Source organism: Dama dama, chromosome 9, assembly GCF_033118175.1.
Source record: "Dama dama isolate Ldn47 chromosome 9, ASM3311817v1, whole genome shotgun sequence".
Lineage (NCBI taxonomy): Eukaryota > Metazoa > Chordata > Mammalia > Artiodactyla > Cervidae > Dama > Dama dama.
This window is the reverse complement of record NC_083689.1, coordinates 64,055,975-64,082,082: the sequence shown is the minus strand read 5'-3', so window position 1 is coordinate 64,082,082 and position 26,108 is coordinate 64,055,975. Positions and strand designations below refer to the sequence as shown.

Genomic DNA, 26,108 nt, shown 5'->3' with positions numbered 1-26,108 from the left:
AGGCATCTCTGCTGCCACAGCCATGCCCTTCGCTGCTGCTCCTCTCTACCCTCAGAGCAAAGGACTGACTTCCCTTTTTTACCTTCATCCTCCAAAGTAGGGAGATGGGGATATTCTTGCTGCAGGGCTTTCTGAAGAAGGTAGCTGGGGAAGGAGACTTTCTTTCTCCTCCTGAGACTCCCTCATCCAGCTGTGTGTCACCTGTCTGTGATTCACCATCGAAGACAGCCTCTCCTCAGCCCTGAGTCCCTCAACACAGGCTGGCACTTATTCATCTTGGGAGGGCATTCTCAGTGTCCTTGCATTGGGTTTTAAGTGATGAGAATTAACTGTTGACAATATTTATAGTATCTTTTTCCTTAAATTATATTTAGGTCATAAACTAATGCTAAGAAACCCTCGTGGGTATTAGAGTTGCTCATTACTGGTCTAACTTGAACACTCTGAAAATGTTCAGTCCAGATTGAAAAGAACACCCTAGGGGAAGGACTACCAGAAGAGAACAGAGTCATCACCTCCCTTTTTCTTGAGTCAATACCTTTGTTTATTTGACTCAAGTCATATTAACTTTTCTGCTAAACTGCCATCAGGGCCACACATACTTTCTCATACTTGCTGACTCTAATCTGTGTCTCTCTCCCAATCATTCCAGCCTCTGGCTTTTGGGCCCATGTGCCTGTTTAGGACATCCCCCTGCTGAAAGGCCAAGATAACACTCACGCCAACATTTTGTGGTAGTCAATGGTGTTTGTCACCCCAAGGAACTTTTGCACTGTGTCCATCACTTTGGCAGGTTCTGTTCGCAGCAGTTTGCCATCCAAGACCAGAATCTGGGAAAAAAAAAAAAAAAAAAAAAGGAGAATGTGACCTGAACCTGTTTTCACTCCAGTGGCCAACAGGCCCCCAGTCTTCTGGGTCAGCAGCCATGGTTATGGGTTGGGGACCCTACGCTCTATAGAGTGCTTCCTCCTTCTCCTTGGACAGGAAGCGTCCCTGTGCCTTAGCCCTGGGCAGTCTTGCTCCCTGCCTTCTGCCAGCTTCTTCCGACTGATGCCGTCCTCTCCCAGCATTTAATCCATCACCAAGACCCTGCCTTTCCCTCCTGCCCCATGACACCTCCCTCTCTGCCTCTCTCTCTACATGTCACTCTCCTGCCTAAACCCACCAAGGGTTTCCTTAAAATGCCTCAGCAACCTGGCCCTGTTTACCTCTCCAACTGGGCTCTCCCTCCCTCCCAGAGCCTGTTCCAGGGCTTTCTGGGTCCCCTTAGGGTTACAGAGCCTGCTGTGATGAGACAAGGGCTTGGGATAAGCAAGACTGAAACCTCTGAAGATCCCAAAGACCTAAGTGTCCAACGACCGCATTTCTGGCCCTGTCACTGGTAAAAGATCTTGAGGCCCTCGGTTAACTGCCCCAAGTCAGTGCTATGGCTGCCCTTCCGAGGGTCAGGGACAGGCCTACCTGGTTGGCGTGAAAGGCGCTGAGCCAGCGCTCGATGTGGGTGGCGTACCAGCCGGGGACCAGGCAGCGGTTCTGGAGGGTGCGCAGTTTCAAGGATGCGTCGGGCCCAGCCGTGATAACCTCATGGAAAGTGTACTTCAGGGCTACCGGGTCATCGTGGGCTCGCTGGTGCTGCAGACGGGCAGGGAGAGAGGGTCAGTGTGCCACGTGGAGGCACCAAAGGGAGAGGCTTTTGTGGGACAGTAACTAGGAGGTGGCCAGAAGACGCCGAGCTGGAACCAGGAGCCCTGGGCTCAAGATCTGGCTCTACCTGTCATTACCCTTTGACCTCAGGGAAGTCACAGCCCCCTGGAGCCCTAGTTTCCCCATCTCTGCAAGATGGGAGTCATACTAAGTCAGAGCTTCCAAATGCTGGTCACTTCACACCATCTCTGTGGTCTCTGCCATGTCTAGCTGTACATGCCAAATCAACAGAATTTTCTTTATTTGGACTCCTTATTCACATAAATGTATTTCAAAATAAAACTCAATACTGCCTTCACAGATGGAAAACTAGAATCAGTTGTCATATATAAAGGTAATAAAGATAATCATTCATAAATACAATAAAATAAAGCTATGTGTTCACACACGAGGCAGATACAAATGTCTGCTCTAAGCCCTGATGCAGTCAGGCGGGCGGAGCCCCTGTGATAGGATTGGCGCCCTTGTAAGGAGAGACACCACAGAGGTTGTTTGCCAAGAGGACACAGTGAGACGGTGGCTGTCTAAAAGCCAGGAAGGGAGCTCTCACCAGGAACCAGATCGACTGGTACCTCAATCTTGGACGTAGATTTTTAGGCTTCAGGACTGTGAGAAAAAACATGCTATTGTTTAAGCCACCCAATCTATAATACTTGCTGTGGCAGCCCAAGCAGACTAAGACAGAAGGACTGGGAAAGAACTGGAAAGGGGAAACGCCAGGTTTGAAGCACCTGAAATAATGCCCCGGGCAGGCGGCATCTGCAGAGTGCCAAAGTCCAGAGATCGCGAGCCTGTTCACCAGGGGTGACCCTCACAAACCCCCACACCCTCACTGAGCATCACACACAGCCTGGGCCAGGGGTTGGGGGACAGCCCCCGTCCTCCTGATCTCCCCTCTGAAGCAGGCCACCATCCTTCCCCTCCTTCCAGAACCTCCCTGGACGCTCCTGGAAGGAATCAGCCCCCCTTCTTCTTATCCCGCCTCAGCCACAGACAGAAGAAAGAACAGGGGCTTGGACCTGGAGGAGCTGGGTTCAAAATGCCAGCACATGAACTTGAGCTCGTCACCCGGCCTGATGAACCTTGGTCTTCTTGTCTGTGAGCGGAGACACAAAGCTCTCCGCCCTCTAGAGGAGGAGGTGCATCAGGACAGAGCCCGGGCGCCTCCACCCAGGGCTGCTTTCCCTCTGCCTCCCTCTCCTTCCTCTTTCCGCCCCCCATGAATACAGATGGTCAGTCTCTGCTCACTGCCGGGGCACAGCATGGGGGGCAGCAGGGCACGAAGAGAAATGGCTTCCGTTCTCCCAGAGAAAAGGAGAATGTCGGGGTATAGACAGAAAGTCGTGAGAAGAGTAGGCCTGCACTCCAGATGGGGAGGGTAACCAGGCTTGGAGGGAGAGGAGGCGGAGAGGTCTGTGGGGGGGATCTGCACCTGGCCTCCTACCAGCCCATGGCCACAATGAGGCCCCAGAGAGGAAGCTCAGAGGGTGGCCAGGCCTGCAGCAGGACCAGCTCTAGAGCAGGAAGCCTCCCACCCTGGCATAAGCATAATTCCAGCAAGATTGGCAGGTAGGAGAGGAACCCCCCTCAAAAGACCTGAGCCTAAGCTTTCCTATAAGCCCAGTGGAAAGGTGCTCAGAAAAAATTCAGTCAGGTCATTGAGATTAAAGAAAAGTCTAGTTCTTACACAGTCAAGGAGCAACTAGAAGTTGCGATCTCCTGCACGAACCACAGTCTAGGTAACTTCCTTACCTGATCAGGCATTTGCATCCTCCACTAGGAAGGGCAGGTCCTGTGTTCTGTCCTCCTCTGAATTCCCACCCCCACTCCGAGCCCAGTGAGGAGGCCACAGTTAGCATGAGCCCAGATCACTATTCACCAAATCCTGACTTCAGCAAGTGAAACCAGCCTCTACCTCTACTTGGAAAATCAGAGTCAGAGGCAGGTCCCCAGATAAAGCTGGGAGGGCAAGCAGGTAACCTGGCTGGGATTCAGCATGAATTTCTGCCTGGCTCCTCCTCTGGGCTGGAAGCACAGTGGAAGGAACCCTGTTCTTACCCACCAGTGCACTGCAGGCGCCTAGCTGAGGAAGAGCACAAAGACGATGCAAGATAAATGTTTGCTGATATTTATTAGTGGCTGAGTGGTAGACACAGCCTGTGCCACTACCCAGGGCCCCACCCCAGCTCACCTGGTACCAAGAGTAGGCTCGGTCCGCTGGGTTGATGAGGATGGTCAGGACCTTGGCCTTGGGTAACAGGGCAGCTGCCCGCCGGGGAGCCACTTCCGAATCAAAGTAGTTGGCGCTTTTCTCAAAGTAGAAGTCGGAGGTGGTGTTGGAGGGGATAGGGAAGAACTCCATGTACCTGCAGGAAGCCCACAGAGGGGGTGCTCACAGGCAAGATTCAGGAGAAGGGCCTGAGAAACGCAGTTGGGAGGGCCTGGGCCGGGTTCACTAGGGGGTGGAACGTGAGAAAGCAAGCAGGCACACTGCTCTCAGTCTAACAAGGACTTACTTCTGCCGGGATCCGAGACAGAGTGGCCACTTGCAGACTCCCTCTAATGAATTTGTTTCTTTTTTGGGGAGACCCTGGGATCAGGAGGATCTTTTCTTCTTAAATGGGATGCTCCCACAGTGAAACTGACAGGGCCCTAACCCTTACTGCCACAAGGGGGCGAGCGGGGACGCTTCTGACCAGGAAACCCAGCACTGAGGGGAAGGACGCCCTCTGCTGCCTCCAGGCTGCAGGGTTTCCTTCCTGACCTGATGGTACTTTCTAAGCTGTTACTGTAGACCAGCAGACAAGGAGGGGAGGCGATTGACTGCCTGCCATCTGTCCCCCCACACTCCGCCCGCCTCCTATGGGTGAACCTGACAGCTTCCCAGATGAACCTCCCACATCCCACTCAGAGTGACTGTCCACACCAGTCCTCTGAGATCTCCTCTAGGTTGAGGGCTCCTCAGAAAACCAAATAAACACTCCAGACCCTCCCAGGGGCACCTACTCATGCAAGATGGAGCTACAGCTTCGGAAGTTTCTGGGAACCAAAGCCCACAAAGCCCATCATAGTTAAGGGCATAGGAGCCCTACTCTATCCTGTGAGGCGAGGTTTCTCCTGGGTGGTCCCAGGGACCCATTTATCAGAATTCAGTTACCTGGGGGCCTGGGGGATTTCTGTACCCCTACAAACAAAATATTTGGAGTGGAGCTGAGAAATTGCTAGTTCTCTCACATGTCCAAAATTTCTTTACAAAATAGCACCTTTATGTTCACAATTCATTGTTTGTTATACCTAAATGGAGAAAGCTCTGAGAAAGAAGCTTTTTTGCTAAGTTTGTAGCAAAGCCATCTGGCAGCAAACCTTGACTTAGAATCTTACTTGGCATATACTTTGCTACAGATATACACATACTTTGCTACAGATACATTAATAAACTTGCTAATGGGTGCTGCCCCAGACTTTGGTGAAGGTGCTGTTAAATATATTATGTCTCTCTAAATCCATAAAGAGGTGACTTCCAATCATGTATCTGGTTACAATGGATTTTAGATAAGAGACTGTGGCAGTATCGGAGAGAGTAAACGAAAGCTAGATTGCCTGACAGATGATTGAAAGAAAGAAATAGAAAGAGGCTGATGGAATACACAGAGAAACACCAAAAAACAAACAGAATAACACCCATGAGGTCTCTACTCAGGTAAACCACAGACATAAAAATAATAAAAAAGAGCAACGCATGTATAAGGTTAGAAAAGATGAGAGAGAGGCAAACAAGAAACAGTGTGAAACCATCCCCACTAGCACCCACACCCTGAGGGAGCCTCTGGTGACAGCTTCTGGTAGGAATCTGCAATTCCAGCCACATTCCCAGGAGATTCCCTGAAGACTTAACGAGCCGCCTCTGAAGGGCTCACAAGATCGCCTCCTGCTACACGGTCAGCCATACACAGTGGAAAGGGCCAGCTTTCTGGTCCGAACACCTGGATTTTAACCCCTGCTCTGTCCTCAGCTCTCAGGGCCTCAGGCATGTCCCTCTTCTCTTCTTGGACTCATGAAGGCAAGGAAGGGGACGGACTCTGACTTCTGGTATTCCCTGAGTCCAGGCAATAATATAAAGGGGCAAAGGGCTTCCTCATCAGTGTCCCATCTATGTGCAGGCTCCAACATCATGACTCAAGGGTCACTGCACTTTGTCCCTGTTTACAGGAACTGGCTGCGTGTGAGCAAGCGCCAGCTGCTTCCTGCTGTGGCCTCAGCAGACCTCCTCCTTGGCAGCCTCCATGGCGGCCATCCTGTCCCACTGCTGACAGAAAGACCCACTCACCAGTCAATGCCTTTGTGATAGTTGTGGCCGTTAAAAAACTGGATCTCCTCAAAGGTCTCGGAGCTGGGGTAGTTGCTGCTGAGGTCGGGGTGCATGCCCAGGAACAGATAGAGGGCCGTGGTGCCTGCAGGGAAGGAAGGCAGGTGAGACCTGGGCCCAGGCCCCCAGCGAAAAGACAGAGTCTGAAATCCTGAGTTCTGGTCCTGGATCTCCGTTACTCACTGGGAGACACTGGAAAAGTCCCTTCTCTTCTCTGGGTTTAGTTTCTTCATCTCTACCATGAGGGAGAGTTTCATACGAAACTCAGGACAGGCAAATACAGAGTTTGCAGATGGGCACCCCAACTCTTGAATCCACTGCAGACATGACTAGCCTATCACAACATTCTTCATCACAAAGACTTGACCTCAGAATCCTTCTCAGCACTGTACCCCGGCATTCACATCCACTTGATTACTGTCCCCTCAAAACCCCGAACAAGACGGTTTCTGCTGGCCCCTTCAGGCCCTGGGCCTCGGGTCCTCTCTGGCACTTGGGAGGAACTCAAGGACAAGAGAGTTCCAGACTCGCCAGTCTGCTGGTGTGAAATTCTTGAAGGGCTAAGACATCTGGCCCAGATGCCTCCTGTTTGAATGCCCTTCCTTCACTCACATTCCCTCCCCATTCGACAGTACAGGGCTGACCCCCTCCCTTCAGAGAGTCCATTCCTTTCCTACACGGATCTACAGTTAACATGCTCTAATGAGAGCTTTCAGAAGAGAAGAGACTACAGGGTTCGGTGGTTCAGAGTATATATTTCGGGGGCACAGAGACCAGAGTCCCAGACCTGGATATGCCATCTCCTAACTAATGTGTTAGAGAAAGTGACAAGTTCTGCGAGCCTTGAGCATTTTGTCTGTAACATGGGAATAGCCATCCATACCATACAGTGGGCGTGTCACCACTGCAGACATGACTGACTTGTCAGTCCTCTTTGCCCTGATCCAGTTTTGCCAGGCACTGGCTCAGTCTTGCACAGCATCTGATCTAGGCTTCTCTGCTTGGACTCAGAAACCCCCAAGAGGACACCAAGAGAGCTCCCTGAGGCTGTGGTTCACAATAGGAGAATTCAGTGCCTAACCTCTACCCTTCCCACCTCCACACTGACGGGCAACTCATGGTCACCCCAGCTTCAGTCCCACTTCCTGGGAAAGAGGGTGTAGATTACTGGGGAGTGGAACCAGGGCACGACGGTCTCCAGAATTCTGTGGCTGGGACAGCAGGGGAAGCTGTCAAGACAGTCAGGGAAGCCGGTCAAGAGTGGAGAGACCTGCCTGTTTTCTGGGGGCCAATGATGAGGAGCTTTGGGAAGCGGTCACACGTCTTCTCCTTGGACCAGATGTCCTTATGGCGTTTGTCTTCGCAGGGATCCTAAAATGACAGTGGAAGAGATGTCAGGGCGGGGCAGAAGAACGGACTCAGTGAACGGATTCCAGACTCCCACTGCACATGGATGTGTGGCTCTGACAGCCCTGAGTGACAAGTGTAACTACACATGTCCTTGTCACATCCCCACCTCAGGACACTGAGCTACTGGGAGGCAGCATCCATTTCTGGTCAGTCTCCTGCTCCCAGACAAAGCCTTAAAAAATGCTCACCCCAGCACTTGGCGCATAACAGGAGCTCACAGGCTCCTACTGTTGACTTTAAAAGTTCAGCAAGAGGTCAGAAAACTTTATGAAGTATAGTAAATCTTTTGAAATGTTTATTACATATTTTAGGCTTGGGTACTATCCGGTCTGTCACAACCACTCAACTCTGCTATTGGAGCTTGAAAGTAGTCACAGACAGTATGTACAAGAATGAGTATGGCCATGTGCCAATAAAAATGTACAAAAATAGACCACAGGCCATACTGGCTTAAAAGCTAGGTTGTGGACTCCTGGCCTGAACTGTGAAACCATCAATTCAAGCTTCTGCTCCTAGTTTTTGACAGTCCCCACTGGTGCAAACAGCCAACGTGGAAATGATGCTCAGTTGCGGAAGTGTCTGGTGGTGAAATTAAAGTCTGATGCAGTAAAGAACAATATTGCACAGGAACCTGGAACATTAGGTACATGAATCAAGGTAAACTGCACATGGTCAAGTAGGAGATGGCAAGAGTGAACATCAACATCTTAGTCAGTGAACTAAAATGATAGGAATGGGTGAATTTAATTCAGATGACTATTATATCTACTACTGTGGGCAAGAATCCCTTAGAAGAAATGGAGTAGCCTCATAACCAAAGAACGAGTCCAAAATGCAGTACTTGGGTGCAATCTCAAAAACAACAGAAAGATCTTGGTTCATTTCCAAGGCAAACCATTCAGCATCACAGCAATCCAAGTCTATGCCCCAACCACTAATGCTGAAGAAGATGAACTTCAACAGTTCTATGAAGACCTATAAGATCTTTTAGAACACCAAAAAAAGATGTCCTTTTCATCACTGGGAAGTGGAATGCAAAAGTAGGAAGTCAAGAGACACCTTAAGTAACAGGCGAGTTTGGCCTTGGAGTACAAAATGAAGCAGGGCAAAGGCTAACAGTTTTGCCAAGACAACACACTGGTCATAGCCAACACTCTCTTCCAACAACACAAGAGACGACTCTACACATGGACATCACCAGAAAGTCAAGATCAAAATCAGACTGATTATATTCTTTGCAGCCAAAAATGGAGATGCTCTATACAGGCAGCAAAAACAAGACCAGGAGCTGACTGTGGCTCAGATCATGAACTCCTTATTGCTAAATTCAGATTTAAGTTGAAGAGGTAGGGAAAAGCACTAGGCAATTCAGATATAACCTAGATCAAATCCCTTATGATTATACAGTGGAAATGACAAATAGATTCAAGGGATTAGATCTGACAGAGTGCCTGACGAACTATGGATAGAGGTTCATAACACTGCACAGGAGACAGTGATCAAAACCATCCCCAAGAAAAAGAAATGCAAAAAGGCAAAATGGTTGTCTGAGGATGCCTTATAAATAGCTGAGAAAAGAAGAGAAGGGAAAGGAGAAAAGGAAAGATACACCCACCTGAATGCAGAGTTTCAAAGAATAGCAAGGAGAGATAAGAAAGCCTTAAGTGAACAATGCAAAGAAACAGAGGAAAGCAATAGAATGGGAAATCTAGAGATCTCTTCAAGAAAATTAGAGATACTAAGGGAACCATTTAATGCAAAGATGGTCACAATAAAAGACAGAAATGGTATGGATCTAATAGAAGCAGAAGAGATTAAGGAGAGGTGGCAAGAATACACAGAACTGTACAAATAAGGTCTTAATGACCCAATAACCACAATGGTGTGATCACTCAGGTAGAGCCAGACATCCTGGAGTGTGAAGTAAAGTGGGCCTCAGGAAGCATTACTATGAACAAAGCTAGTAGAGGTCATGGAATTCCAGCTGAGCTATTTCAAATCCTAAAAGATGATGCTGTTAAAATCCTGCACTCAAAATGCCAGCAAATTTGGAAAACTCAGCAGGGGCCACAGGACTGGAAAAGGTTGGTTTCCATTCCAATCTCAAAGAAGCGCAATGCCAAAGAATGTTCTAACTCCCGCAAAATTGCATTCATTGCACATGCTAGCAATGCAATGCTCAAAATCCTTCAAGCTAGGCTTCAACAGTACATGAATCGAGAACTTCCAGATGTACAAGCTGGATTTAGAAAAAGGAGAGGAACCAGAGATCACATTACCAACATTTGTTGATCATAGAAAAAGAAAAGGAAAAACCAGAAAAACATCTACTACTGCTTCATTGACTACACTACAGCCTTTGACTGTGTGGATCACAACAAACTGTGGAAATACCAGACCACCTAACCTGCCTCCTGAGAAACCTGTATGCAGGTCAAGAAGCAACAGTTAGAACTGGACATGAAACAATGGACTGGTTCAAAATTGGGAAAGGAGTACGTCAAGGCTGTATATTGTCACCCTGCTTATTTAACTTACACGCAGAGTATACCACACAAAATGCTGGGCTGGATGAAGCACAAGCTGGAATCAAGATCGCTGGGATATGCAGATGACACCACCTTAATGGCAGAAAGCAAAGAGGCACTAAAAAGCCTCTTGATGAAGGCAAAAGAGGAGAGTGAAAAAGCTGATTTAAAACTCAACATTCAAAAAATTATGATCAAGGCATCCAGTCCCATCACTTCATGGCAAATAGATAGGGAAAAAATGGAAATAGTAACAGACTATTTTCTTGAGCTCTAAAATCACTTGGGATGGTGACCGCAGCCATGAAATTAAAAGACACTTGCTCCTTGGGAGAAAGTCATGACAAACCTAACAGTGTATTAAATGACAGAGACATCACTTTGCCAACAAAGGTCCATACAGTCAAAGCTAAGGTTTATTCAGTAGTCATGAATGAATGTGACAGCTGGATCATAAAGAAGGCTGAGGGCCCAAGAACTGATGCTTTCGAACTGTGGTGCTGGAAAAGACTCTAGAGAGTCCTTTGGACTGCAAGAAGATCAAACCAGTCAATCCTAAAGGAAATCACCCTGAATATTCATTGGAATGACTGATGCTGAAGTTCAAATACTTTGGCCACCTGATGCGAAGAGCAGATTCATTGGAAGAGACCCTGATGCTGGGAAAGATTGAGGGCAGGAGGAGAAGCGGGTGACAGAGGATGAGATGATTGGAAGGCATCATCCATTGATTCAATGGATATGAGTTTGAGCAAACTCCAGGAGACAGCAAAGGACAGGGAAGCCTGGCGTGCCACAGTCCATGAGGTTGCAAAGAGTGGGACACGACTGAGCAACTGAACAATTAGGGCAGACTTCCCGAAGAACTGTCCCTTAAGCTCTCTGACTGGTCCCCTTTCCCGGGCTCAGAGCCTGCTGGAGTGAGAAGGGACGTAACAGACAGTCCAGGCAGGCCAGCAGCTGCTTTCCACACTCATTTACACCATGTTCACTGCAGTTCTATGCTGCTGTTTTTCACAGGCTGTGTGTGAGTGTGCATTCACATAGGTTCTGCATGGGAGGTTTCATGTGCACAAGAACAAGTGACAACGCCCACACTGGTGAGCAAGTATACACCTGAGTTTACACTTGAGAGAGTATGAGGGCTTGAGGACCGAGTCCCTGAGCCTGTGCCTGAAGCGCAGACCTGTGGGTGGTGGGCCTTCCCTCCCTGCAATGAGGTACCCAGGCCGCCCGCCCCACTCACCTGCCAGAGCGGGTCCTTCTCCTCGGAGAAGATCTGGAAGTACTTCTGGGCCAGCTGCACCGGGGGCAGCGTCTGCAGCCGGAGGTTGGTCCAGGAGTGCAGGAAGCGCGCCAGGTGCTTGAAGGTGTACAGGCCCAGGCGGTCATTCCCGTAGTTGGACAGGTGTGTCATGAAGATGCTGATCTGCTCCAGGGAGGGAAGATGGGAGGCAGGGGCTGTCAGCCTCAGAAGCCTCCTTCACTACCTTCACCCCCACTTCTGACCCGCTGGCCTTGCTTAAGCTTATAGTGCTGCTCGATGACCAGTCCACGGTTCACCAGGGCCATTGGTAAACTCGCCACGTGACTGTGGACTAGGTGCACCCGGTGAATCCAGTCTGACTGACACCAAAGACAGCAGCCCCAAAAGGGAAGCTGACCTCCTGTGCAGACACGTGGGTGCTCTTTTGTACTCTTTTGGCAGGAAGGTGAGGGGGTACATGAAACGTAAGGAATACACAGTTACCCCCCAAAGCTGATAACACCACCACTTGCTATCTATCTAATATTATCAAAGCACAGATGATTATTTCCATTTTACAGATAAAGAGAGGCCCAGGAAAAGAGATGAAATGCACTCTACATCTATAGCGAGTGCCTTTTAAATTATATATATCAGTACATATATATAAATGTATACAGATATATAATGATATATCGTTTAACATATTCAGTTTATTATGTATGTTAATATGCAATATTCATATATTTATACACACACAAGGACTGGAAATAATAACATGGACAAAAATGCCAACTCTATTGTACAGAAGTGCAAGATGATAAAAGGAAACAAAGACTGCTCAGATTCTCTACCAAGGTCACACAGCAAGTGGGGACAGGGCCAGAGCTGGAATGAGGGTTTTCTAACTCCCAGCTGCACACCTGCTCCTACCCTCCCCCGGGGATGGCGGTCCAGCAGCCCCTCCTCACCGCCAGCCACGGGCTGTGGAGCACTCACAGGGTTCAGGAGCACGGTGAGGAAGAGCTCGCCCCCATTGATGATCTTGTCCAGCTCACTGGAGCCACCCGGGTACTCGTTGTAGAAGATGGTGTGTGTGAAGAGGCCACAGGTCTGCCGCGGGAGGACCTGGGGATGGGGCGGGAGAGGAGCTATGGCTTCTCCAGGTCCGGATGGCGGCAGGCAGGGTGTCTCCTCAGAGAGGCAGCCTCCTGTGTGACCACACGGCCCCCACCCTTGGGGGTCTTCCCCACCAAAGAAGGTCTGCAGCCCGTGACAGTCCCCCAAGTGAGCCCACCCGGCCTTGCCAGTTTACATATGTAAACTCTTTTCATACTTCTCTGTACAAAATGAGCAGACTCCAAGGTATTAGGGACTGGCAAGGGGGAATCTTTCTGGCAGCCCGGCCTGTGTGCCCACAAGGGCCCTGTTCCTCTCTAGAGCAGTGCCCCCAGGCACGCTCTGTGACTTCTCTCCTGGCTTTAGCACTTGCCTCATGGCATTCTCGGCTGTGCACTGGTTTAGCTGTTTCTTATGTGATCCAGGAGAGTAGAGAACTCACCCTCTCTGTCACCACCTCATCCCCAGAGTCAGTAGGAATGCCTGAAAGGAGGAGGTCAGTGGACAGATGGATGGAGGTGTGACTCTGGCCTTCCCACAGCTGCCCATCTGGACTGATGAGAACTGTCCAGCCACTCCAGGGGCTGAGGTCAAAAACAGAGTAATCTTCTTCTCTTTCACATGCTATATCCAACTCATCAGCAGTTCCTGTATGCTCTAACTACTAAATGAGCCCAGAATCTGATCACATTCTAGCACTGCACCCGGGGCCAAGCCACTGTACCTCAACTAGAAGACTGGAGCAGCCTCCACTGGCTCCCCACTTTATCCTCTAGGAGCCAGAATGATGGAAATCCTTTTAATATATGAGTCAGGTCATCAGAGCACTCCATTCAAAACCCTCCCAACACAGACTAAAAGCTAAAGTCCATCCAGGGGTGTTGTGTTGCCCTGCATGACCTGGTCCACCAATCACCCTTCTGACTTCATCTCCTGCCACGTCCCAACTTGTCCCTTCCAGCCATAGTTGCCTGTTAGTTGGTCCCCAAAGCCACCTGGCACAAGCCTGCCTCAGGGCCTTTGCACTTGTTTTCTCTGCCATGCATGCTCTGCCTCGTGTAGCAGCATGGCTCCATCCCCAGAAAGGCTCTCCCTAACCATCTTGTTTAAGCTTCTTCTCTTCCTGCATGCATGCTAAGTCGCTTCAGTCATGTCTGACTCGGCAATTCTTATGGACCATAGCCTGCCAGGCTCCTCTGTCCATGGGATTATCCAGACAAGAATACTGGACTGGCTTGCCAGGCCCTCCTTCAGGGATCTTTCTGACCCAGGGATCAAAGCTGTGCCTCTTATGTCTCCCTGCACTGGCAGGTAGGTTCTTTACCCCTAGCGCCACCTGGGAAGCCCTCTCCTCTTCTGAGCACACCCTATCTCCATCCCCTCTTTGATTTTTCTCCACAGCACTTATACCATCTGACCATTATGTACTTTACACAGTTATGAATGCACTGTCTCCTGTCACTAGAATGTCAGGTCTACAAAGGTGGGGACTTCTGTTGACTTTGTGCATTTCAGTATTCCCAGTGTATAAAAAAGGGACAGACACATTTTACGTAAGCCAACTAATGGATGAGACAGAGGCCTGTCCCAGGGCCTCACTAGAGGCCTCTTAAAAAATGTTCATCCACCTGATCCTGTCACAAAAGCATAAGAGTCTCTCACTAAAGAGGCAGGCAGGCAGCCTCCCTCCCTGGGATAGGAAGCCTCAGGTGACAGAGGGGACAGCAGAAACCCCTAACCAGGTCCCCAAAGTCCTGCCTCTCAGGCTCCGGGCCGCACTCACCATGATGCCGTTGTGGATGAAACCGCGACGGTAGCGGGCTGGCTTCAGGTGGGGGTACTCCTCTGTGCTGGTCACGCGGATGTTCCACACCTGCTTCCAAGCCTCGTAGAGCTGCACATGCACGGGGTACACGCCCGAGTGGTGGGGTGCCACCGCATACCCCATGTCTGTGGGAATGCCGTGCTCCTGGGGAGAGGAGGGCCAGGGCAGGGTGAGCACAGGGTTCCTGCTCCTCTGGGCCTTACTTCCCCTTTGTAGGGCAGGGGAGAGAAATCAGAGACTAGGACGGCAGGGCAACAGGTCCGAGACCTCGAGGTGCAGATGGAGAAGCTGAGGCTCGGGGCCCAGAGTCTCAGAGGAAAGCACCAGCCAAGCTGGGACTCCCGCTCTCAGCCCAGCATTCACTTCCTTCTGCACCAGGAGTGAGGAGCAAGGATGGGCACCACTCTGCCTTCGTGGTCTCTATGACTGGCTGGTGGCTCAGGAGGCGTCGGCACAGGCCTCATTCTCTCCTTGCTGGGTACCTCTTCCAGCTGTCCAGGGCTCCTAGTCTAGCCTCAAGACAAGAGCTTGGGCTCCGGAAGCCAACAGTCCTGGGTTTAAGTCCTGGTTAGACCTCTTATAAGCTGGGGTGGCTTCCCTGAGCTTCCTTTTCTTGTCTAAAATGACGCTATTGAGATACCGGGTTCTTGGGTATCAGTGAGGCTTCAGTGAGACAGTGGCTATAAAGATGTTAATAAAAAGCTGTCACATGGAACTGCAAAAGCAGCGGGAGGCCAGCAGTTCTGACCCCCAGTCCAGCCCCGAGCCCACCCAACTCTGCCCTGCAGGGAATCTTACTCACGACAGCGAACTTCTTGTTCAGGGCCATCTGCTCAGCCAGCACGGACTGGTTGTGGAAAAGGTGGGGCTGCATGTGGCTCCACATGTGGGGGAACCACCAGAACTCCTTCACGTATGACAGCAGCAGGTCGTCCCCCGCGTCCTCAGCGTCGGTACCTACAGCCCAAAGCACAGGCAGCTCAGCCCAGCCCAACTGCCTCGAGGCCCGGGGATGGGCGTGGAAGGCCACTGCCACCCAGAGTCGCTCAGAGCAATTCTATGAGCTGCAGGGCAGCAGAGACAGAGCCCTAGTCCAGGCCCTGGGACCATGTGGCCTTGACTCAGTGGATGACTCCGACCAAGTTCTCCCCGTATTTGGGCCCTCAAGGCCTATCTGTGCAATATGCAGTTCAGATACAACGATCCCAAGGGTTTCCTCTAGCTCTGACTTGCTTGCTGTGATTTTATTCCTGTTTTTCTATTGGGTTACTTGTCTTTTACTTATTATAGATGTTCTCCGTATATATACAGGATGTTTAAGCTGTCTTGTGTACATCACCACAACTACCTCTGATATGCTAAGGGTCATGTGCATGTGCCCAATCATGTCTGACTCTTTGCAACCCAATGGACTGTAGCCTGCCAGGTTCCTCTCTCCATGGAATTTTCCAGGCAACAATACTACAGCAGGTTGCCATTTCCTACTCCAGGAGATGGAACCTGCATCTCTTGTGTCTCCTGCATCAGCAGGCAGATTCTGTACCATTAGTGCCAGCTGGGAAGTCCTGTTAAGGGTTAAGAATATAAAATTACCAACAAACCACCCAGTGTTGCTCTTATTTGGCTTTGGAGCTAAGCCACAGACTTTCCTCCCAGAGCTGCAGACTAGCAGGGTTTGCCTAGAATTTAAGAGAGGCTGTCCTTACCGTGGCCCAAGCAGAAGGCAGCTCAAGTGAATACTCACTACAGATGACCACTCAGGAGCTGTTCCCTCCTGCCCAGTCTGAAGGGTAGCATGTGAGGAACAAGGGAAAGTCACCAAGAGGAGGGCAAGTATGAACCAGACAGCCCTCAGCCTTCAACCTCAACCCTTAAGACATGAAAATAAACTCGTTCCAGGCAGAGAACAGGATAAATACCCACAAGAACAACTAAATGAAGTGGAGATAGGCAACCAACCTGTAGAAGAACTTGAAGATGCCAAAGTGTGAGTTGCTCAACCTTGTCTGACTCTTTGCAATGCCACGGACTGTAGCCTGTCAGGCTCCTCTGTCCATGGAATTCTCCAGGCAAGAATACTGGAGTGGGTTGTCATTTCCTTCTCCAGGGGATCTTCCCAACCCAGGGATCAAACCCAAGTCTCTCTCATTGTAGGCAGATAATTTACTGTCTGAGCCACCAAGGAATAAGACTTTAGAGTAACGATAGAAAGCATGATTCAAAATATCAGAAAAAGAATGGAGGCATAGATCATTAAAATACAAAAGATGTTTAACAAAGAGCTAGAAGATTTAAAGAACAAACAGAGATGAAAACAATACAATAACTGGAATGAAAAATACACTAGAAGAAATCAATAGCAGAATAACTGAGTCAGAAGAAGTCAGTGGAAAGACAGAATGATAGAAATCACAGCCATGGAACAGAATAAAGAAAAAACTAAAAGAAATGAGGACAGTCTCAGAAACTTCTGGGATAATATTAAATATACCAACATTCCCTTTTAGGGTCCCGAAGGAAGAGAGAGAGAAAGGGACTGAGAATATATGAACAGACTATAGCTGAGAAGTCTCCTAACATGAGAAACTAATAAACCAAGTTCAGAAAGCACATTAGAATCCCATAAGACATAAACCTAAGGAGGACCATAAACCCCTCCAACACATATTAATAAAACAGACAAAAATTAAAAGAAAAACAAAAAAATATTAAAAACAAAAAGCAACAAATAACATACAAGGAGACTCCCATTGAGTTATCAGCTGATTTTTCAGCAGAAACTCTGGAGGCCAGAAGGGATGGCACACTATACTTAAAGTGATAAAAGGGAGACACCTACAGCCACGAATACTTTATCCAGCAAGGCTTTCATTCAGATTCAATGGAGAAATCAAAAGCTTTACAGACAAGCATAAGCTAAGAGAATTCAGTACCACCAAATCAGCCTTACAACAAATCTTAAAGGAACTTCTTTAGGCAGAAAATAAAGGGCCACAACAAGAATCGGGAAAATTACAAAATGGGAAAGCTCACTGTTAGGCAAACAAAGTAAAAGTAGGAAATTATTCATATACAAATCTAATATCAAACCAGCAATCGAGAAAAGAGGAGAGTACAAATAAAGAATATTGGAAATTAAGAGACCAGCAACTTAAAACAATCTTGTGTATATGTAGACTATTATATCAAAACCTCAGGGAAGCCACACAAATACACACAAAATCTACAAAAGATACAGACACAAAAAAGGAAAAGTAATCCAAATACAACAGTAAAGATAGACATCAAATCACAAGAGAAAAGAACAAAAGAGGAAAGGAAAAAAAAACTTTAGAAATACATCTAACTAACAACTAACAAAATGGCATTAACAGCATACATATTGATAATTACCTTAAATGTAAAAGGATTAAATGCTCAAACCAAAAGACATAAATTGGCTGAATGGATACAAAAATAAGACCCATATATACATATGCTATTTACAACACTCTTTTAGGAAGGGTCTCAGGAAGCATTACTACAAACAAAGCTAGTGGAGGTGATGGAATTCCAGATGAACTATTTAAAATCCTAAAAGATGATGCTGTTAAAGTGCTGCATTCAATATACCAACAAATTTGGGAAATTCAGCAGAGGTCCCAGGACTGGAAAAGGTCAGTTTTCATTCCAATCTCAAAGAAGGGCAATGCCAAAGTATGTTCAAACTACCACACAATTATACTCATTTCACATGCTAAAAGGTAATGCTCAAAATCCTTCAAGCTGGGCTTCAACAGTATGTGAACCAAGAAATTCCAGATGTACAAGCTGGATTTAGAAAAGGCAGAGAAACCAGAGACCACATTTCCAATATCCATTATAGAAAAAGAAAGGGAATTCCAGAAAAACATCTACTTCTGCTTCACTGACTACAGTAAACCCTTTGTGTGGATCACAACAAATAGTGGAAAATTCTAAAAGAGACAGAAATGCCAGACCACCTTACCTGCCTCCTGAGAAACCTATATGCAGGTCATGAAGCAACAGTGAGAACTGGACATGGAACAACAGACTAGTTCAAAATTGAGAAAGGAGTACATCAAGGCTGTATATTGTCACCCTCTTTATTTAACTTATATGCGGAGCACATCATGTGAAATGCCGGGCTGGATGAAGCACAAGTTGGAATCAACATTGCCAGGAGAAATATCAATAACTTCAGATATGCAGATGACACCACCCTAATGGCAGAAAGCAAGGAGGAACGAAATAAAGAGCCTCTTGATGAAGGTGAAAGAGGAATGTGAAAAACTGGCTTAAAACTCAACACCAAAAGAAACGAAGAATATGGCATCCAGTCCCATCACTTCATGGCAAACAGATGAGGGAAAAAATGGAAACAATGGCAGATTTTATTTTCGTGGGCTCCAAAATCACTGTGGACGTTGACTGCAGCCATGAATTAAAAGATGCCTGCCCCTTGGAAAAAAAGCTATGATACCTAGACACTGTATTAAAAAGCACAGATGTCACTTTGCCGACAAAGGTACATGTGGTCAAAGCTATGGTTTTTCCAGCAGTCAGGTACAGATGTGAGACTTAGACCATAAAGAAGGCCGAGGGCCAAAGAATTGATGCTTTCAAACTATGGTACTGGAGAAGACTCTTCAAAGTCCCTTGGACAGCAAGGAGATCAAACGAGCCAACCCTAAAGGAAATCAACCTTCATTATTCCCTGGAAGGACTGATGCGGATGCTCGAGTACTTTGGTCACCTGATGTGAATAGCCGACTCACTGGAAAATACCCTGATGCTAGGAAAGACTGAGGGCAGGAAGAGAAGGGGGCAACAGAAGATGAGATGGCTGGATGGCATACTGACTCAATGGACATGAGTTTGAGCAATCTCTCTCTCTCCAGGAGACAGTGAAGTACAGGGAAGCTTGGTATGCTGCAGTCCAATGGGTCACAAAGGGTTGGACACGACTGAACAACAGCAAGGTCAGAATGGCCATCATCAAAACATCTACAAAAAATAAAGGCTAGAAAGGGTGCAGAGAAAAGGGAATGCTCCTACACTATTGGTGGGAATATAAATGGTTACAACCATGACGAAGAAGAATACAGAGGTTCCTTAAAAAACTATATACAGAATTATTAATACCACATGACCCAGCAATAACATTCCAGGGCAGATATCCAGAGAAAACCATTATTCAAAAAGATATATGCACCCCAGGGTTCACAGAAGCACTATTTACAATAGCCAAGACATGGAAGCAACTTATCTATCAACAGACCAATGCGTAAAGAAGAAGTGGTACATATATACAATGGAGTATTACCCAGCAGTAAAAATGAGTGAAATAATATCATTTGTAGCAGCATGAATAAATTGAGAGATTCTTATAGTCAGTGATATAAGTCAAACAGAAATGACAAGTATCATATGATATCGCTTATAGGCAAAATCTAAGAAGTTGGTACAAACGAACTTATTTACAAACAGAATTAGAGTCAGAGATATAGAAAACAAACCTATCGTGGAAAACACTTAGAGAGATGGGAATACCAGACCAACTTACCTGCCTCCTGAGAAGCCTGTATGCAGGTGAAGAGGCAACAGTTAGAACTGAACATGGAACAACAGACTGGTTCAAAATTGGCAAAGGAGTAAAACAAGGCTGAATATCATCTCTCTGGTTATTTAACTTATATGCACAGTACACCATGTGAAATGCCAGGCTGGATGAAGCACAAGCTGGAATCAAGATTGCCAGGAATTATACCAATAACCTCAAATATATAGATGACATGACCCTAATGGCAGAAAGCAAAGAGGAACTAAAGGACATCTTGATGAAGGTGAAAGTGGAGGATGAAAAAGCTGGCTTAAAACTCAACACTCAAAAAAACAAAACTCCACACTTGGCTTCTTGTTCAAGATGGCAGAATAGAAGGACATGCGCTCATATCCTCCTGGGAGAGCACCAAAATTACAACTAGCTGCTCAACAACCATCGACAGGAGGATGCTGGAACCCATCAAAAAAAAAAAAAAACAACAACCCATGTCCAGAGACAAAGAAGAAGCTGCAAGGAGACAGGAGCAGGTGCACAATCACAACAAAGTCAAATCCTATACCCACTGGGTGGGTGACCCACAGACTGGAGGACAATAACAACAAAGAAGTTCTCATACTATTGTGAAGGTTCTGAACCTCAGGTCGGGCTTCCCAGCCTGGGGATCTAAGGGACTGGGAATCCCCAGGGAATTTGGCCTTGCGGGCCAGCAGGACTTGATTATTGGAATTTCAGGGGACTGGGGGAAACAGAAACTCCAGTCTTGGAAGGCACAAACAAAATTCTCCATACACCAAGATCCAGGGGAGAGGAGCAGTGACCCTACGGGAGACTGAAGCAGAACTACCTGCTAGTGTTGGAGGGCCTCCTCTGGTGGCACGGGTCAGCAGAGGCTCATCACAGGGACAGGGGCACTGGAGGGTCCCCCTTGGTGTTAACCCTCCTGGAGTTCACCATTAACCCTACCAGAGAGTCCACAGACCCCAGGGCTGGTCGCCAAACAATTATCAAGGAGGGAGTTCAAGCCCACCCATCAGCAGATAATTGGATTAAAGTTTTACCGAGCAAGGCCCTACCCACAGAGCAAGACCCAGGTTTTCCCATCCCCAGTCCCTCCCATCAAGAAGCTTCAATTCAGTTCAGTTGCTCAGTTGTGTCCGACTCTTTGCGACCCCATGGACTGCAGCACACCAGGCCTCCCTATCCATCACCAGCTCCCAGAGCTTGCTCAAACTCATGTCCATCGAGTCAGTGATGCCATCCAACTATCTCATCCTCTGTCGTCCCCTTCTCCTACCTTCAATCTTTCCCAGCATCAGGGTCATTTCCAATGAGTCAGTTCTTCACATCAGGTGGCCAAAGTATTGGAGTTTCAGCTTCAGCATCAGTCCTTCCAATGAATATTCAGGACTGATTTCCTTTAGGATTGACTGGTTTGATGATCTCCTTGCTGTCCAAGGGACTCTCAAGAGTCTTCTCCAACACCACAGTTCAAAACCATTAATTCTTTGGCTCTCAGCTTTATGGTCCAACTCACATCCATTCATGACTACTGGAAAAATCATAGCTTTGAACAGACGAACCTCTGCTGGCAAAGTAATGTCTCTGCTTTTGAACATGCTGTCTAGGTTGGTCATAGCTTTTCTTCCAAGAAGCAAGTGTCTTTTAATTTCATGGCTGAAGTCACCATCTGCAGTGATTTGGGAGCCCCCCAAAATAAAGTCTCTCACTGTTTTCATTGTTTTCCCATCTATTTGCCAAGAAGTGATGGCACCAGATGCCATGATCTTAGTTTTCTGAATGTTGAGTTTTAAGCCAGCTTTTTCACCTCCTCTTTCACTTTCATCAAGAGGCTCTTTAGTTCTTTGCTTTCTGCCATAAGGGTGGTGTCATCTGCATATCTGAGGTTACTGATATTTCAACAAGCTTACACAAGCTTACTTTTAGCCTCAGTTATCAGAGGGCAGACAGAAGAAGCAAGAAGAAGCACAGTCTCACAGCAACTAAAACAAAAACCAAACTACAGAAAGTTAATCACAATGAAAAAGCAGCAAGTTATGTCTCAGATGAAGGGACAAGAAAAAACCCAAGAAAAAAAACTAAATGAAGTAGAGAGAGGCAACCTTCCAGAAAAAGAATTCAGAAAAATGACAGTGAAGATGATCCAGGATCTCAGGAAAAGAATGGAGGCAAAGATTGAGAAGATGGCAAGACATGTTTACCAAAGACCTAGAAGAACTAAAGAACAAACAGAGATGAATGATACACTGAAGGAATCAACAGCAGAATAACTGAGGCAGAGGAACAGATAAATGACCTGGAGGACAGAATGGTGGAAATCACTACCATAGAACAGATTATAGAAAAAAAGGAATGAAAAGAAATGAAGAGAACCTAAGAGACCTCTGGGACAACATTAAATGCACCAACATTTGCATTATAGGGGTCCCAGAAGGAGACGAGAGAGAGGACCTGAGGAAATATTTGTAGAGATAATAACTGAAAACTTCCTGGACGTGGGAAAGGAAATATTCAATAAAGTCCAGATAGCACAGAGAATCCCAGGAAGGATAAACCCAAGGAGGAACACACTGAGACACACAGTAAACAAACTGAAAAAATTAAAGACAAAGATATAATATTAAAAGCAATAAGGGAAAATGACAAATAACATATAAGGGAACTCCATCACACTATCAGCTGATTTCTCAACAGAAACCTACAAGCCAGAAGGGAATGAGATGATATATTTAAAGTGATGAAAGGGAAGAACCTATAATGAAAAATACTCTACCCAGCAAGACTCTCCTTCAGACTTGATGGAGAAATCAAAGCTTTCCAGACAAGCAGAAGTTAAAAGAATTCAGCACCACCAAATCAGCTTTACAACAAATGCTAAAAGAACTTCTCCAGGGAGGAAACCTAAGAGAAGAAAAAGGCTTAGAGAAAGTAAAGCCAAAACAATTAAGAAAAGGGTAATATAGAAAGAGGAGGCAGAGTAAATCCACCCCATATACACCTCAGCCCAGGCAGGCCCTTTACCTGGTCTGTATTGTGAATGGGGAGACATGGAGGTAAAAAGAAAAAAAAAAAAAAGAAAAGGGTAATAGAATCATACATATTGATAATTACCTTAAATGTAAATGGATTAAATGCACCAACCAAAAGACAGACTGGCTGGATGAATGAAAACGTGAGCATATATGCCTTTCCACTTACCACATCACTCTGCTTGACCCCTGCCCCCCAAATTCTATGCAATTTTTTATATTGTTAAGTTAATCATGTTCCCATTATGGCTTGCAATTCTAATTATCTTGTAAATAAAATGTAAATAGAAAACAACCCGAGTTTAAAGATTAGTACACTTAATAGTGTTCAAATAATATTGTCCAGAACAACATATAGATTAAATTCAATCCCTATTAAATCTCAATTTATTTTCTAGTTTTTATATAACTTAAATCTTTAAATTTTTTTTATTTTGTGGAGTATACCTTATTAACAATGTTGTGATAATTTCAGGTGGACAGCAAAGGGACTCAGCCAGACATATACATATCCATTCTCCCCTAAACTCTCCTATCCAGGCTGCCACATAACACTGAGCAAAGTTCCATGTGCTATACAGTAGGTCCTTGTTGGTTATCCATTTTCATTATAGCTATGTGTACATGTCCATCCCAAACTCCTTAACTATCCCTTCCCCTTACCTGTCCCCCTGGCAAAGATAATACCTTCACTAAATTAGTCAGTCTGTTTCTGTTTTGTAAGTTCATTTGTATCATTTCCTTTAGATTCCACATATGCAGTGTGTCATATGACATTTCTCCTTCTCTGACTTACCTCACTCAGTATGACATCTCCAGGTCCATTGATATTGCTGCAAATGGCATTATTCCATTTTTTAGTGGCTAACATTCCATTGTATAATGCAACACATATTCTTTATCCATTCCTCTGTCAAAGGACACTTAGGTGACCCCCAAGCCTTAACTATTGGAAACAGTGCTGCAGTGAATATTGGGGTGAATGTAACCTTTCAGATCATATTCTTCTCCAGACATATGCCTAGGAGTGGGATTGAAGGGTCATATGATAGTTATATTTTTAGTTTTTCAAGGAACCTCCATACTGTTCTCCAAAGTTCAGAATTACTTTATATTTTTATTTTAGAAATGGGGAAAGAATCCTAATTCCAAGGAATGCTGAAGAGCCAAAATAATCTTGCAAAACAGTGGTAACACATTCTTAGCATAGACTTACAGACCATGCGACAGACATGAGAACTCACAAACAAACCCTCACTTCTGTTTTCACTTGATTTCTGACAGAAGTGCTAAATCTGGTCACTGGGCAAAGAACAGATCCAACAAATGGCACTGCAAAACCCCGACCTCATGTGCATAACCTCGAGGGTGGACCTGACCTCATACCATACACAGAAGGTAATGCAAGATGAATCACAGTCTAAATTTTGGAGCTAACCTACAGTTATTGTAGAAAAAACATATGCGAACATCTCCATGACCTTGGCTTTGTTCAGAGTTCATTAAATATGATACCAAAAGCACAGAAAACAATGAAAAATAGATACAGTGGCTTTCAAAAAAATAAACCTTCATGCATCACAGGACATTCTTAAAAGAGTGAAAAGACAACCAAAAGAATGGCAGAAAATGTTTGCAAACCCATAGACTGATTATGGGATTAATATCCAGAATATGTAAAAGATGTCGACAACACAATTTATTTTTTTTATTTTTTTTCCATTTATTTTTATTAGTTGGAGGCTAATTACTTTACAATATTGTAGTGGTTTCACAATTTAAAACTGAGCAGAAACCTAAAAAAACATTTATCTAGAAAAGATATACAAATGGCCCAGAGCACATAAAAGATGCAGACTGATGGAAATCAAAACTATAATGAGATACAACCTCACACGGATCAGAATGGCCATCATCAAAAAAATCTACAAACAATAAATGCTGGAGAGGATGCAGAGAAAAGAGAACTTTCCTACACTACAGGTGGGAATGTAAATGGGTACAACTGTGATGAAGAAGAATACAGAGGTTCCTTAAAAAACTACGTATAGAACTACGTATGATATGATCCCGCAATCCCAGTCCAGGGCATATATCCGGAAAAAAAACAATATTCTAAAAGACAGATGCACCGCAGGGTTCACTGTAGCACTGTTTACAATAGCCCAAACATGGAAGCCACCTAAATGTTCACTGACAGAGGAATGATAAAGAAGATGTGGTACATGTACAATTAAATATTACTCAGCCATTAAAAAGAATGAAATAATGCCATTTGCAGCAACATAGATGGAAATAGAGACTGTCATACAGTAAGTAACACACTGAAGGAGAAATATCACATAACATCTGTTTTATGTGGAATCTAAAAAGAAATGATACAAATGAGCTTATTTACAAGACAGAAACAGAATCACAGACTTGAGAATGAACTTGTAACTCCTGGGGGGAAGGATGGAGGGTATAATTAGTTTGGGATAGACAAGTACACACTGCTATATTTTAAATGGATAACCAACAAGGACCTACAGTGTAGCACACGGAACTCTGCTCAATGTTAAATGGAAGCCTGGATGGGAGGGGAGTTTGGGGAGAATGCATATATTTATATGTGTGGCTGAGTCCCTTTGCTAGCCACCTGAAACTATCACATCGCTATTCAGCTACACTCCAATACAAAATGGAAAGGTACAAAAAAAAAAAAAAAGAACCACCACCATCAAAAAATCTACCAACAATAAATGCTGGAGAGGGTGAGGAGAAAAGGGAACTCTCCTACACTACTGGTGGGAAGGTAAATGGGTATAACCACGATGGAGAAGAATATTAAGGTTCCTTAAAAATCTGTACACAGAACTACCATATGAGCCAGAAATCCCACTCCAAGGCATATACCCAGAGAAAACCATTATTCAAAAAGATACATGGACACCAGGGTTCACTGCAACATTGTTTACAATAGCCAAGACAGGAAGCAACTTAAGTATACCTGACAGACAAATGGGTAAACAAGAAGCGTACATATATACAATGGAGTATTAGTTATAAAAATGAACGAAATACTACCATTCACAGCAACATGGATGGACCAGGAGATTCTCATACTCAGTGATATAAGTCAGACAAAAAATGATAAATATCATATATCATCGCTTATTTGCAAAATCTAAAAAGTTGGTATAAATGAACTTTACAAAATAGATAGAGTCACAGATACAGAAAATAAACCTATAGTTCCCAGAGGGGAAAGTGAGGGGTGCCCAGAAGGCATAAGTTAGGAGACTGGGATCAACATAT

General features: G+C 45.8%; 1 protein-coding gene and 1 pseudogene across 3 annotated transcripts in view; one reads left to right on the top strand and one right to left on the bottom strand.

The window, feature by feature from the left end:
- The window catches only part of NDST1 (N-deacetylase and N-sulfotransferase 1), a 121,034-nt gene that overhangs the window by 10,306 nt on the left and 84,620 nt on the right, over positions 1-26,108 (bottom strand). For all 3 annotated transcript variants that reach the window (XM_061151741.1, XM_061151739.1, XM_061151740.1), the window contains 9 exons: positions 15,001-15,155; positions 14,157-14,342; positions 12,254-12,382; positions 11,255-11,437; positions 7,345-7,441; positions 6,032-6,155; positions 3,896-4,070; positions 1,462-1,632; positions 721-830 (listed from right to left, as the gene is read on the bottom strand). In XM_061151741.1, coding sequence (XP_061007724.1) covers positions 721-830; positions 1,462-1,632; positions 3,896-4,070; positions 6,032-6,155; positions 7,345-7,441; positions 11,255-11,437; positions 12,254-12,382; positions 14,157-14,342; positions 15,001-15,155 — 1,330 coding nt within the window. The remainder of the gene's footprint in view (positions 1-720; positions 831-1,461; positions 1,633-3,895; positions 4,071-6,031; positions 6,156-7,344; positions 7,442-11,254; positions 11,438-12,253; positions 12,383-14,156; positions 14,343-15,000; positions 15,156-26,108) is intronic.
- Positions 22,715-22,833, top strand: LOC133063020 (small nucleolar RNA SNORA51; annotated as a pseudogene).